Source organism: Salmo salar, chromosome 01, assembly GCF_965601325.2.
Source record: "Salmo salar chromosome 01, fSalSal1, whole genome shotgun sequence".
Lineage (NCBI taxonomy): Eukaryota > Metazoa > Chordata > Actinopteri > Salmoniformes > Salmonidae > Salmo > Salmo salar.
In genome coordinates this window covers 90,762,429-90,777,636 of record NC_138291.1, presented here as the reverse complement: position 1 = coordinate 90,777,636, position 15,208 = coordinate 90,762,429, and the positions used below count along the sequence as shown (strand labels likewise).

Below are 15,208 nucleotides of genomic sequence, written 5' to 3'. Positions count from 1 at the left end.
GACTCTCATCCCCCTGTCTCTCTGACTCTCATCCCCCTGTCTCTCTGACTCTCATCCCCCTGTCTCTCTGGCTCTCATCCCCCTGTCTCTCTGACTCTCATCCCCCTGTCTCTCTGACTCTCATCCCCTTGTCTCTCTGACTCTCATCCCCCTGTCTCTCTGACTCTCATCCCCCTGTCTCTCTGACTCTCATCCCCTTGTCTCTCTGACTCTCATTCCCCTGTCTCTCTGACTCTCATCCCCCTGTCTTTCTTCAGACAGCCCCGCTGAAGACTGTGGTCTCAAACCAGGCGACCGCATCCTTTTCCTCAATGGGCTGGACATGAGGTACATAAACCTGTTATAACTTTACCTTAAGATGCACACAGGACAGTGAGTCAACATGATGAGTTTCAGGTTTTAATGTCACATGCACAAGTACAGTGAAATGCCTTCCTTGCATTAACCCCAACAATGCAGTAATCAATAATAATGTAATTCTAAAAATAACAAGGTAGAACAAAAATAAACAAGATATATAAAAATATGAAATAAGAAGAACACGATAAAGTAAGTAAGTAAGTAAGTATACTATATACAGGGTCAGTTCCAGAACCATATTTACAATGTGCAGGGATACTGCAGTGATAGTGGTAGATATGTATAGGGGTAAGGTGACTAGGAATCAGGATATATGATAAGTGGACTGGTGTGTGTCTGTGCTCACACATATGCATGGATGTGTGTGTAGATGTCAATGGTGTGCGTACTGGGAGCGGCTTGTGTCAAAATTGACACGTAACACAAAACAATTTCACACAAAGACATGAGGGGGAACAGAGGAATAAATACATGTAGTGTGATTGGGGAATGAAAACCAGGTGTGCAGGGAACAAGACAAAACAAATGGATACATGAAAAATGGAGCGGCGATGGCTCGAAAGCCGGTGACGTCGACCGCTGAACGCCGCCCGAACAAGGAGAGGAGCCGACTTCGGCGGAAGTCGTGACAGTAGAATGGAATTTGAGAAAATGACTGTAGGAAGTCCTTTCACTCCCTTTAATGTACTTATTATTCCATTTTATTCTGAACATGAAGTGTAGGAGTGAACACAGCAATATCACCCACAGTATCATCCCGCAAATACTTCATTATACCACCCTAGTAACCATGTAAACTAGGGTTTTCATGGTGAGTAGAAGAGCGCACTACTGAATTCTGTAGTTAGTAACTCTCTATACCTTTCTGTAGGAGCTGGTCCTATGACAACATCATTGCCGATTGTAGTAGTGACAGTGACTGTGTGTGTCTTCAGAAACTGTTCCCATGAGAAGGTGGTGTCCATGCTGCAGGGCAGTGGGGCCATGCCCACCCTGGTGGTGGAAGACGGACCCTCTGGTTACTCCCACTCTGACCAGAGTGACCAGGAAGACTCTCCCACAGGCCTTGCCCCTGCCGTGGCCCCCAGGTCCCGCTCCCGCTCCCCGGTCCCCCTCAGCTCCCTGCAGTGGGTGGCTGAGATCCTACCCCCCAGCATCAGGGTCCATGGTCGCACCTTTAGCCAGCAGCTGGATCATCTCCTGACGGTGCAGGAGAGATACACCATCTGCAAGGCCCTGGAGACCTTCTTCCAACAGAGGTGGGGGGGAAAATGTATTGGAGGATGGAAAAGGAGGGAGAGAGAGTGAGAGAGTGAGAGAGTGAGAGAGTGAGAGAGAGAGAGAGAGAGAGAGAGAGAGAGAGAGAGAGAGAGAGAGAGAGAAGCCTTATATCTCTCCAAATGACAGGAAGGATGATATATTTGTTTGAAATGCGTCAAACATCAAGGGTAAATATTACATTAATTTGGTGTTTACCTACCCTAGAGGGGAATTACAGAAACTTCTTTACATAATCTGACATTTCCCTAACAAATAACACACCTACCCTTCAATAATATGCTTTAATCATAATATGGTTCATTACATCTCGTTACATGCACTACATGTAAATTATATAATTATAAACATTATATAAATGGTAAACTTGTCTAATCTAAAGCAATACATGTTATTTTACAGAGTACAGAATCAAAGAGTCACCAAGACAAATTCCCTATCAACATTACTGAATAGCAATAAACCTTTTCGAAAGTATGATTTTCTTTTGATACTTCTATTTTAGCATGTTTGAGAAAGTAAACTCGCACACCTTAACGTGCTACCAGGTGCATGGAGAGAAAAAGTTTTCTTAATAAGAAAAACAACTCCAGCACACTGGTAGGAGTTGAGTTGTACCTCATAGAATGACTTGTACCTCCCTGTAAAATACCCTTATGAAATGTTAGTTAAAAGATCAATTCAGTTATTGGAAGCATCAAGATTACCAGTGTGCTTCAGTTTTTCTTCTTTTTATTTTAGCATGTTTTAAAATACTTTTATTTTCGCAACAAAAAAGACAGATTTTGAGATGTTCAGAAGATATGAGATGTTCAGAAGTGTCTAAAATGGCAGCTCTGCCCTTGTATATATATATGTTCAGGAACGTGGACACCCTGATTGTTGATGTGTTCCCGGTGTTGGACACTCCAGCCAAGCAGGTGATCTGGCAGTTCATCTACCAGCTGTTGACCTACGAGGAGCAGGAACACTGTCAGAGCAAGATTTCACGCTTCCTTGGCTTTAAGACTGCAGGTGGGTCAGCTAGCCATTAGCCACATCTCTCTGCCTGCTTGGAATGGGTCTGTTGTGGGTGACTGAGAGTTGAGTTAGAGGTGGGGTCTTGGTCTGGTTATGCTCTCAGTGGTTTAGATTTGCATAATTGTTTGTCTTCGCTTTTCATCTCGAGAGACAAGGCTAAGACAGCTAGATATTACCATGACAAGAACTGACGACTAGAGTATATGTTTATTGTTCAGTGGGTGTTTGGGATATTCTGAGATGTTTCCTTTTGTTATTCTAATTGATTCTAATTCTTCTCTCTCTCTCTCTCTTTCTGTGTGTGTGTGTGTGTGTGTGTGTGTGTGTGTGTGTGTGTGTGTGTGTGTGTGTGTGTGTGTGTGTGTGGGGGGGGGGGGGGGGGGGGGGCTGTGTGTGTGTCTGTGTGTGTGTCTGTGTGTGTGTGCAGCAGCAACAGAGCCAGAGTCAGAGCCAGGTGCAGGACAGGAGCACCACAGGAGGAGCAGCTCAGTGCGTGTGTCAGGCACCTCCTACAGAGGCACCGTACGGGAGAGGAGCTCTGATGACTGCATCATCAGAACACACCTGGGAATGGGTACTAAAGTGATCAGCTCAAAAACTATTTGTCCTTATCCTTGATTGGAAGGGTTTCCTCTCAACCAATCACTCCTGGACTTAGGGTTCACCTGATGCTGTTAACAGAGAGCATACACTGACTATACAGAACATTAGGAACACCTGCTTTTTCTATGACATAGACTGGCCAGGTGAATCTAGGTGAAAGCTATGATCCCTTATTGATGTCGCAATCAGTGTAGATGACAGGGAGGAGACAGGTTAAAGAAGGATTTTTAAGCCTTGAGACATGGATTGTGTATGTGTGCCAGTCAGAGGTGAATGGGCAAGACAAAATATTTAAGTGCTTTTGAATGAGGTATGGTAGTCGGTGCAGGGTGCACCGGTTTGTGTCAAGAACTGCAACACTGCTGGGGTTTTCACGTTCAACAGTTTCCCGTGTGTATCAAGAATGGCCCACCACCCAAAGGACATCCAGTCAACTTGACACGACTGTGGGAAGCATTGGAGTCAACATGGGCCAGCATTCCTGTGGAACGCTTTCAACACTTTGTATAGTCCATACCCAAATGAATTGAGGCTGTTCTGAGGGCAAAAGGGGGGGTGCAACTCAATATTAGGAAGGTGTCCCTAATGTTTGGTATACCCAGTGTATATCCAAGCCTAGTAGTATTGCATTAAGCCCATCTATACTCTCATAAATCTTAACTTGAGAAATGTATACAGTAACTTGGAATTTAGCACAAACCACACATTGACGCCAATGGGAGATTTGTGCAGAAATTCAAGTTACGGGGTGTAGCGTACAATAGATCTCAAGTTAGGATCCAGACCACAGTTATCAGACAGGACTACAGTCTCTGTTGCTTCTCCATGCTGTTAACTACATTCTGATGCTTCCTGCTGTCTCCTGCTGTTTCCCCTCCTCTCTGGGCCTGAGAGGAGGAGGATGCTCATGACTGCTTGTCCCTGTCCTTCATGTGGACGCAGGGATTCATGTGGCTGCACCAGGGAATGGGAGTGGGACACCCGGAGAGAGACAGTGTGGAGATGGCACCTCCTTCCCAGAGTCCCCTGACCTGAATCACGTGGGTATAAAACTGCAACACAATGCTCAGCCATATAGAGCCAGCAGTGCTAATTATGTGTGTACGCCAGAGCCGGCTTTTTATAAAGATGCTTTTACCAGTGCTTTTGGAAACACTTTATCTGGACGTCTGCTCATGAACAGTCTGAAAACATTAGTATGTAGTTATGTTAACGTTTAAACCAAGACAAATATGAGGCATGTTGTTTAGGATTTTAACTCAAGGTAAATAATGATTAACAAACTATCTAGTTATGATTCATAAAGTGTTTATAAGCAGACCTTGTGATAAAGAGTTCCCAGTGCTTTGTGCTAATGGCCTGCTCACACCTACGACCCCTAGATTTCAGGAGTGTACACGGAACTGGAGAGTGTGTACACAGGGAAGAGTGCCGTGAAGGCCATGCAGCAGAATCACAATCGCTGCTCTCCACTGACCCAGCCTGACCGAGATGAGCTGGGACAGACTGACGCCTATGGCCAGTCTCCAGCTCGCTCCTCTCTCAGTCAAGGTAGCACAGGTAACACAGACACACACACACACACACAGCAACCACTTGAAGCCAATGGTCAGTCAATTGTAAAGGTTACAATAACATTGTCATAAATGTTGTCATTCATACTCACTTCAAGGATGACAAATAAGATAATTTAAGATGGAACCCATTTGGTTTAAAGAGACTTATTTAGTCACAAAGTCCTCTGTTAGACATCTTTGAAATAATGGAGCGTTTCTTTTCCAGGGAACCGTAAATCAGGTCTGTCTCTGACATGGAAGGAACCTCTGCCCGACCCTCTGTATGAGTTCTACCACGGGGGAACCATCGCCTCTCCGGGCAGCGCTGACTCCAACCCCTACGTGAGCCTGGAGAGCCCGCCTCCCTCCCCCCAGAACTCTGACGACCCCACCAGCCCCCTGTCCAGACGCAGGAAGCTTTTCACCTTCTCCAGACCCCCCCGGAGCAGGGACACTGACAAGTTCCTGGACGCTCTGAGTGAACAGCTGGGACACCGTGTCACTCTGGTGGAAGACTTCCTCCCTGGAGAGAATGACTATGAGGAGGTGAGAGACGGAGACAGTATATGAAGAGATAGTCACTATGAGGAGGTGAGAGATGGAGATAGTAAATTAAGAGATAGTTACTATGAGGAGGAGAGCGACGGAGACAGTACATGAAGAGATAGGCACTATGAGGAGGTGAGAGAGCCACTGTGGGCCCAAAAACTAAAACAATACATATTGGACAGAACTCACGTTAGGTTATTGTGACACAGCCAGTTGGGTCACTTAGTTGGGTTGTTGATGCTGGGTTATTGAGCTATGACCCACCAGGTCAGATCTGAAGACTAGAGGTGTGGCTTCGTTGGGGCAAGGCTTTCAAATAGTTATTTTTGGCCACCCATGAGAGTAAATATCATTCCGGTTCATGTTCTGTTGTACAGTATTGTCATCACATGTTAAGATTGAGCACTGAGACTTTTGTAGCTTTTATGAGGCTTATACAAGAGTATGATATGCCTATAAACATATCCCAATGTAGGGAGAGTTACCACTTTGTTATAATATTTAAATAATAATGTTTTTACATTATATTCAAATATCTAATTAGCAAAGTTATTGAAGGAACATTTTAATTTACAGGGTACAAACTTAACATGATGAACAGGAACAACATTTACTATCACGGGTGGCTAAGAATACCTATCTGCAAGCCACGCCACCAATAGGCCACACCTACTGAAAATAACACGATTACCCAAATATGACCCAAATATGTGTTCTGTCCACTATTTACCCAGCACTGGGTTGTTTTTAACCCAGCATTTTTTTAAAGTGTACCAGATCAAATTCATTGAGTGCAGAAACAGTCATGTCCAACAAGTTATTCAATTATCTACAGTGCAGTATAAGAAATCTGATCTTTACTAACATGATACAGACGGTACAGTAAATGTAGTTGTTATTGCGTGAACAGATATTTATGGGGATGGTTTTCATGGTTTCTGAAGAAAAGCAGTGCATATGAATAGGAAATGATTACATGCATTATCGCTGTACAAGGAAGGTTGATTTTAAGGTGTGTCTGAAGAATGGTTACAAGATGTAAATCAGATGACATGGTGTGTCTGATTAGAAGGTGTGAGACTGATGATTATCTGCTGTGTCCAGATGAGTTTCCAGGATGAGCAGGAGGTGAGCTACCTCCCCCGCCAGCTGAGCAGTGCCAGCAGTGAGGACATCAGCAGCAACGATGATGCCACCTCCCTCACCTACTCCTCTGGGTCAGAACACATCCCCATCCCCCCACCCCCGCAGAGTGCCCCACCACCCCCGCCCTTGCCCACCCCCTTACCCCCACCACCCTTCGGCTTCTCTGACCCCCTCCCCATTACCGCTGTCCTCTCCCACTTCTCCCCTGAACACATCCCCCGGGCGCGCATGTCCTTCCAGCCGCAGCACCCCATCATCCCCCCTCCCCCGCCTCCTCCACGGACCTTCACGTACAACAGGCCGACCCTACACAAAGTGCTGCCGACCAGAGATGAGCTACAGGGCTGTGTCCACCATCAGGCTCCTCAGATGACTCTCCCCCTGGGCCCTCGCTACTCTCCCCAGCCCTCTCGCCCCAGGAACCTGCCCCGCCAGGCCAGCCAGCCTCAGCCCCTGACCCAGCCCATCCTGTGTCCCCAGCCCTCCCCTCAGCCCAACAGGCAAAGCCAGCTCGTCCTCCAGAGGCACCACCAGCTTCACCACCAGCCCTACCAGCCCCAGCTGAGCCACAGCCTGCCCCCTCAAGCCCCTCACCTGTCCCAGCCCCAGAGTCACCCTCCCCAGCCCCCTCACTCACAGACCTATGAGACCCCCATCTCAGTGTCAGAACTCCAGAAACACAAGGTCCCCCCACCACCCCCTCCACCACTGCCGCCCCCCTGCGACCCGCCTCCGCTGCCCAGTTCCAGTCCCTGTGCTGGGGACACCAACCACATGAGTGTGAAGAGACTGCGCTGGGAGCAGGTGGAGAACTCTGAGGGAACCATCTGGGGACAGGCATGTGTCGAGTCTATTGTACTAACCCTGAACCTGGAAATAGTGCTGTTTGTTGTTGTTGTTGTGTTAAGAAATGTATTGACAGGTGAGATACTTTGTTTGCTTTAGCTTGGAGAGGACCCCGACTATGACAAACTGAGTGACATGGTGAAGTATCTGGATCTAGAGTTGCACTTTGGTACCCAACGGAGTTCCAGTAAGTTTTTATTCTGATCTCTTCATCAAACATCTCATCTCATAGTCATATCATGTATTCATATCACTGGTTCTGTTGATAACATTTTTAAATTTTGTCCTTCTACCCTCATAGTCAGATTGTGTATTTATTTGACCTTTATTTAACAGGGAGTCCCATTGAGACCAAGGTCTCTTTTGCCAGGGAACACTGCATATACTGTATAATGCAATATAATGATTTGGTTTCATAGCTGTGGAAGAGTACGTTGCTTTCATTAATTCTACATGACTTGTTTTGTGTTTCATGGTGTCAGTGTATTGCTGATTTCCATGTTGTTCTTATGCCTTCACAGCTCACCAAGTTGTCCCATGGAGTCTACTAAGCGCGTCTATTCACCTGCTCATCAAATGCATTCTCCATAAAGCACCACCTACCATCCCCTCTCTTCTCTCATTACCCGTCCACCTTAAGTGCCTGTTAGTGTTTCCAACCCTGGTGCCTGGAGAGCAGCATCCTTACACTGTGATTAAATGTGTCAGTCTCTCTTCCAGAGCCAGCCTTCCTGCCCGAGAGCTTTAAAAAGAAAGACGTGGTGGAGATTCTGTCTCATAAGAAAGCCTACAACGCCTGTGAGTATGACCCTGGCCTTGGTCCCCAGGGATCTGAACCATGACCCTGGCCTTGGTCCCCAGGGATCTGAACCATGACCCTGGCCTTGGTCCCCAGGGATCTGAACCATGACCCTGGCCTTGGTCCCCAGGGATCTGAACCATGACCCTGGCCTTGGTCCCCAGGGATCTGAACCATGACCCTGACCTTGGTCCTCAGGGATCTGAACCTTGACCCTGGCCTTGGACCCCAGGGATCTGATCCATGACCCTGGCCTTGGTCCCCAGGGATCTGAACCATGACCCTGGTCTTGGTCCCCAGGGATCTGAACCATGACCCTGGCCTTGGTCCCCAGGGATCTGAACCATGACCCTGGCCTTGGTCCCCAGGGATCTGAATCATGACCCAGGCCTTGGTCCCCAGGGATCTGAACCATGACCCTGGCCTTGGTCCTCGGGGATCTGAACCATGACCCTAGCCTTGGCCCCCAGGAACCTTTATCTCAATGATCTGAATAGACCCTCTAGGGCCAGGTGGCTCTGAGATTCAAGCACAGGTTCTCTGATTTCTACAGAAACATGTTGTTGTTTATCAATGAAGGTCTGTTTTTATTGTATATGACTGTTTTGTGTGGACCCCAGAAAGAGTATCAGTTGCTAATGTAACAGCTAATGGGGTCCAAATAAACAATTATAAACTGGGTGGTTCAAGCCCTGAATGCTGATTGTCTGACAGCCGTGGTATATCATACCCGTATACCACGGTATGACAAACATTTATTTTACTGCTCTAATTACGTTGGTAACCAGTTTATAATAGCGATTAGGCACCTCTGGGGTTTGTGGTATATGACCAATAGACCTCCACGTTGCGTTGTGTCTAAGAACAGCCCTTAGCCGTGGTATATTGGCCATATACAACACCCCCTCAGGCCTTATTGCTTAAATAAACCTCATACTCCACGCCTCCTCTCCCCAGCCATCCTGATCGCCCACCTGAAGCTGTCTCCAGGTGAGCTGCGCCAGGTGCTGATGACTATGAGCACAGACAGACTGGAGCCGGCCCACATCAAGCAGCTTCTGCTCTACGCCCCCGATGACCAGGAAGTCAAACAGTACCAATGCTTCGACCAGGACTCCGCCAAACTCAGCGACCCTGACCAGTTTGTCCTGCAGGTAACTGAGACACTATTGTGTCAATGTTTCCCAAATGGTGGGTCGGAACCACATATTGGCCCAGCCAGTCCCTCTAGGCCAGGGATCATCAACTAGATTCAGCCACAGACCGATTTGGTTGGGGGGCAGGAACATAATTACAAATAATTTGTAGACTGCAAATTAACCGCAAGAAGCCCAAACAGATATAATATTTGACTAAAACATAATCATTTCAAACCTTGCTTCCATTTATATATGATCACGCGTCCCTCTATTATGGATGGGAATACTTTGGGAACAGAGTTCCAGAAAACCAAATAAAACCAGTTGGGGATCCTGGTCTAGACCGTGGCTAGAATGTTTAAAAAAATACATTTCAGTATTTTACTGTATACTATACACTCTTAGAAAAAAGGTCTCCAAAAGGGTTCTTCGGCTATCCCCATAGGAGAACCATTTTGGTTCCATGTAGAACCATTTTCCGTTCCAGGTAGAACCCTTTTGGGTTCAATGTAGAACCCTCTGTGGAAATAATTCTACATAGAACCCAAAAGGGTTATACCTGGAACCAAAAATGGTTCTTCAAAGGGTTCTCCTATGGGGACAGCCGAACCCTTTTAGGTTCTAGATAGCACCTTTTTTTTCTAAGAGTGTAGTACTAAGTTTACTACAGTAACATGTTACTTTACTAGCAATAGTAACAGTATTTTTCGAGTTCATAATCTGTGTGTGCCCAGATGCTGATGGTCCCTGAGTATAAGACTCGTCTGCGGAGCCTCCATTTTAAGACGACCCTGCAGGAGAAGACAGAGGAGATGAAGGCTGGATATGAATGGATCTACAGGGCCTCGGTAGAACTCAGGAGCAGCAAGAAACTGGCCAAGATCCTCGAGGTAATACAAGAACTGTAATTCGCACTCCCTGAGAGTGGAATACAGGAGCTTAATGGTTGAGAAATGGCAAACAGCTCTCTTGTTTATTTCATATTATTTATGTGTCTCTGCTGTCATAATCTAAGGTTATTAAAGAAGATGCATTGTGTGTAAAATCATATAGGATAAGGTATTAAGATACAGACTCAGAGGTATGCATAATGTGGTGATTGCGTTGTGTTACCGGTAAACTGTTTCTAAACCTCTGTTTCTGTTTACAGTTTGTGCTGGCAATGGGGAATTACCTGAACAATGGTCAACCCAAGACAAACAAAACCACTGGCTTTAAGATCAACTTTCTCACTGAGGTATGAATGGATGTTCATTCTCTGATTATGCTTTAGCCTCATTTGTCTTTTTAGGATTTGTGTTGTCTTTGCCTTGGAGTTGACCTCTTTCTAATGCCAAATTCTATCTCACATTCCTTCTTACAGCTCAGCACCACTAAAACGGTGGATGGTAAATCCACCTTCCTCCACATTCTTGCCAAATCGCTATGCCAACACTTCCCAGAACTGTTGAACTTTGCCAGGGACCTCACAACCGTGCCCCTCGCAGCCAAAGGTACAGTAAGACAACACAACACAATGCTCTTTACATGGCTCTGTCCGTCAGCAGGACTCTGAGGTTCACTAGCACAATGCATTAGTTCCATTTAGTACATTACAATATGTACTACATGTCATGTCCTTATCAGTTTCCTGATAATCAGCTTCCGGATAGTTACTTTTCGAAATTCAGATATGCCTTACAGCAGCTATCTCATAAGACTGAAACACTACAGCATTTATAATGAATGGCATTGACATTAGACACTATGCATTGAATTTGTCTCATACAAATCAAATCAAACTTTATTTGCCACATGCGCCGAATACAACAAGTGTAGACTTTACCGTGAAATGCTTACTTACAAGCCCTTAACCAACAGTGCAGTTTAAGAAGAAGAAAATGTTTACCAAGTAGGCTAAAATAAAAAGTAACACAATAAGAATAACAATAACGAGGCTATATACAGGGAGCACCAGTACCGTGTCAGTGTGCAGGGGTACAGGCTAGTTGAGGTAATCTGTACATGTCGGTGGGGGCGAAGTGACTATGCATAGGTAACAAACAAACAGCGAGTAGCAGCAGTGTACAAGGGTGGGGTCATTGCAAATTGTTCGGTGTAGCTGTGTACAAATTGTACAAGTCATACTGCATGATTTTCTACTTTCTCTGCAGTGAATCAGCGTATCCTGACAGCTGAGCTGGCTGACCTCCACTCCACCATCCAGGACATCAGGACAGCCTGTCAGAAGATCCCTGCCACGGCCGAGGATCACTTCGCTGCCGTCATGAGTGTATCCTTCCATCAATAACAAAGCCCTTCACAACACAACATTTCACACGATCAGTAACACACTGTAGTAGTAATTACACTGTAATTGTCTGCATTGTTGGGAAAGTGCTCGTAACTAAGCATTTCACAGTAAAGTGTACACCTGTTGTATTCAGTGCAATGGGCAAATAAAATGTGATTTAATTTAATTACACCATTGGTCAGTATGTTACTAGTCAGAATGTGTCACTGTGCTTCGAATGGTCTGACAGTTGACAGTTTGACCCTTGACCCTGAAGATAAAGGGCTTCCTGGAGAACAGTCACCCAGCGGTTCAGTCTCTGGACTCTCTGCAGCTGAGAGCCATGGACGAGTTCACTAAGGTGGCCTCGTACTTCGGAGAGGACAGCAAGGCCACCTCCACTGAGGCCTTTTTCGCCATTTTTGCTGAGTTTACTTCCAAGTTTGAGGTGAGCCAGTAGCCATAGTGATGCCCTTGACAGATCTCTGACCGCACAATTTGACAGCATTCAAATGCGTCTGTGACTCAAGTACGATGATTGGTTCTGTTTTCATGTACGATAATTGGTCCTGTTTTCCAGAGAGCACTGAATGAGACCCAGACTACTGAGAACCCCTGCAGCCCAAGAGTGCCCTCTCCCCTGGCCTGGTAGAATAAGACCCAGGCCACTGAGAACCCCTGCAGCCCCAGAGTGCCCTCTCCCCTGGCCTGGTAGAATAAGACCCAGGCCACTGAGAACCCCTGCAGCCCCAGAGTGCCCTCTCCCCTGGCCTGGTAGAATAAGACCCAGGTCACTGAGAACCCCTGCAGCCCCAGAGTGCCCTCTCCCCTGGCCTGGTAGAATAAGATCCAGGTCACTGAGAACCCCTGCAGCCCCAGAGTGCCCTCTCCCCTGGCCTGGTAGAATAAGACCCAGGCCACTGAGAACCCCTCAGCCCCAGAGTGCCCTCTACCCTGGCCTGGTAGAATAAGACCCAGGCCACTGAGAACCCCTGCAGCCCCAGAGTGCCCTCTCCCCTGGCCTGGTAGAATAAGACCCAGGCCACTGAGAACCCCTGCAGCCCCAGAGTGCCCTCTACCCTGGCCTGGTAGAATAAGACCCAGGCCACTGAGAACCCCTCAGCCCCAGAGTGCCCTCTACCCTGGCCTGGTAGAATAAGACCCAGGCCACTGAGAACCCCTGCAGCCCCAGAGTGCCCTCTCCCCTGGCCTGGTAGAATGAGACCCAGGCCACTGAGAACCCCTCAGCCCCAGAGTGCCCTCTCCCCTGGCCTGGTAGAATAAGACCCAGGCCACTGAGAACCCCTGCAGCCCCAGAGTGCCCTCTCCCCTGGCCTGGTAGAATAAGACCCAGGCCACTGAGAACCCCTCAGCCCCAGAGTGCCCTCTCCCCTGGCCTGGTAGAATAAGACCCAGGCCACTGAGAACCCCTGCAGCCCCAGAGTGCCCTCTACCCTGGCCTGGTAGAATAAGACCCAGGCCACTGAGAACCCCTGCAGCCCCAGAGTGCCCTCTACCCTGGCCTGGTAGAATAAGACCCAGGCTACTGAGAACCCCTGCAGCCCCAGAGTGCCCTCTCCCCTGGCCTGGTAGAATAAGACCCAGGCCACTGAGAACCCCTGCAGCCCCAGAGTGCCCTCTCCCCTGGCCTGGTAGAATGAGACCCAGGCCACTGAGAACCCCTGCAGCCCCAGAGTGCCCTCTCCCCTGGCCTGGTAGAGACTGGATAGCTCCTCTGCTCTCCTCAACCAAAGTGCCAAGACAACACAAACAAACAGTCACAGCTACTGGGACACAAACAACATGATCTTCAACACTGCGGAATGCCGTAGGGCCAGGAGTTCTTCCTGACCATGTGATCTGACCAAAAGAACTCTCAGCCAAAGGGTCCAGAGTTTTTCCTGGGAAGGTCAAGTAGCTCTATATGTTCAGATAACAAGAGTATATATTTTATATTGGATTGTATTAAATACAAAATTATAATGAAATTGTAAAGATAAAGCATAGATGTACAGGTAACTGACAAAATAAAGGAAACACCAACATAAAGTGTTTTAATAGGGCGTTGGGCCACCACGAGCCAGAACAGCTTCAATTCACCTTGGCATAAATTCTACAGGTTGTTATAACTATATTTGATGGATGCTACACCATTCTTCCATGAGACATTCCATCTTTTGGTGTTTTGTTGACGGTGGTGGAAAACGCTGTCTCTGGTGCTGCTCCAGAATCTCCCATAAGTATTCAGTTGGGTTGAGATCTGGTGACTGAGAGTGACACACACGCACACTTTAGCCATGGTAGCCATAATAATGGGCAACTGGGCATTTCTATACATGACCCGAAGCATGATGGGATGTTAATTGCTTAATTAACTCAGGAACCACACCTGCTTTCAGTATACTTTGTATCCCTCATTTACTCAAGTGTTTCCTTTATTTTGGCATTTATTTTCTAAAATGACCATGACATTTTAGATGGCTGATAGTCAGACGTATATGAATTTTATCTAGAGCTGAGCGCTATTTTTACAGATGGACTTGATCTGCAAAGTGTCCTACAACAGAAACACATAATCACTGCCTCGTAGATTGTGATGATAGAATGCAGTATAAACCTACCTAAAAGCATTACATTGGCATGACAAACATACTGTGAATTATTATTACAACATTTAGAAGCTTTCTGGTGCCAATGTAATTGCAGTCATCCTAACATTTGGCATTTCAAAACTTGCTCTGGGCAGGGGAAACAAAAATAATACCACTATCCTAAGTGTTTTAAAAGTGTTTTACAGTATGAAGAGCATACATGAAATACGAGCGTTAACCCAGTGGGGCTAATATATGAATAGCTGCTAACTGAAAGTCATCCATCCATTTTAGCATTGAGTGGTCCAGGCGGCTCTTGCGGTCACTGTGGTTGTTACTGATGAACCGTCCATTCCACTGCCATAACTTTCACCTGTATCAACAGTCTTGTTTTAGAACAAATATTCACTGTTTTCTAGTGTGCATTTAAAGCTGTTTTGAATGTATTTCTTGTGTTTCTACTTTCCCTCCATAATTCATTTTCACATATACATTTAAGTCAGAGCTGCCATCATGAAAATACAAACATATTTATTTACAGACCTGTTGTACCAGGCTTGTAATTTGTCGGCATGTTAAAAAAGACAGTGCTACATGTTTAAATCTTGTCACAAGTGCAGTACAGTTTTATGACAAGCATTTGCATGTTGCTATCTATAGGTGTTGTTTTTGTGTTAAAATTATTGTACATCTGGATTTGTTTACTTTTATTGTATTCTCACAAGTTTGGTCTAAAATGTAGACCTATTATAACTCTAGATCAATTTGAGTTTGTTAATGTATTTAAATGTTCATTTTGTATAGCCTGAGTGTGTTTTTTCTATGTTTTCATTGATATTAATGGAGTACTTTGTATAGTTCAAAAAGTATTGACTTTTTATGTTGGCCATGTGGTTGCTTCTGGATCAGTTGTACTTGTTTTGGATCTGTAAAAAATACATAAATGCTTGACAAATAAACTGCCTGATACCCACGAGCTTCTTTGGAGCCAAAGACGATCATGGACTGGACCAAATTAAGGGAAGTTTGTCGCGTGGTGGTGCAATTGC

General features: G+C 46.1%; 1 protein-coding gene across 1 annotated transcript in view; it reads left to right on the top strand.

Moving 5' to 3' along the window:
• Nucleotides 1-15,118, top strand: part of LOC106609649 (delphilin) — a 31,836-nt gene extending 16,718 nt beyond the window's left edge. Inside the window, exons 3-19 of the mRNA XM_082978137.1 lie at nt 258-327; nt 1,296-1,619; nt 2,501-2,652; nt 3,086-3,232; nt 4,204-4,301; nt 4,644-4,821; nt 5,044-5,363; nt 6,471-7,316; nt 7,458-7,545; nt 8,079-8,156; nt 9,115-9,311; nt 10,031-10,186; nt 10,447-10,533; nt 10,660-10,789; nt 11,450-11,568; nt 11,852-12,016; nt 12,149-15,118. Of these exons, the coding sequence (XP_082834263.1) occupies nt 258-327; nt 1,296-1,619; nt 2,501-2,652; nt 3,086-3,232; nt 4,204-4,301; nt 4,644-4,821; nt 5,044-5,363; nt 6,471-7,316; nt 7,458-7,545; nt 8,079-8,156; nt 9,115-9,311; nt 10,031-10,186; nt 10,447-10,533; nt 10,660-10,789; nt 11,450-11,568; nt 11,852-12,016; nt 12,149-12,220 (3,227 nt within the window). The 3' untranslated portion in view covers nt 12,221-15,118. The remainder of the gene's footprint in view (nt 1-257; nt 328-1,295; nt 1,620-2,500; nt 2,653-3,085; nt 3,233-4,203; nt 4,302-4,643; nt 4,822-5,043; nt 5,364-6,470; nt 7,317-7,457; nt 7,546-8,078; nt 8,157-9,114; nt 9,312-10,030; nt 10,187-10,446; nt 10,534-10,659; nt 10,790-11,449; nt 11,569-11,851; nt 12,017-12,148) is intronic.
• The last annotated feature ends 90 nt before the right edge of the window (nt 15,119-15,208 follow it).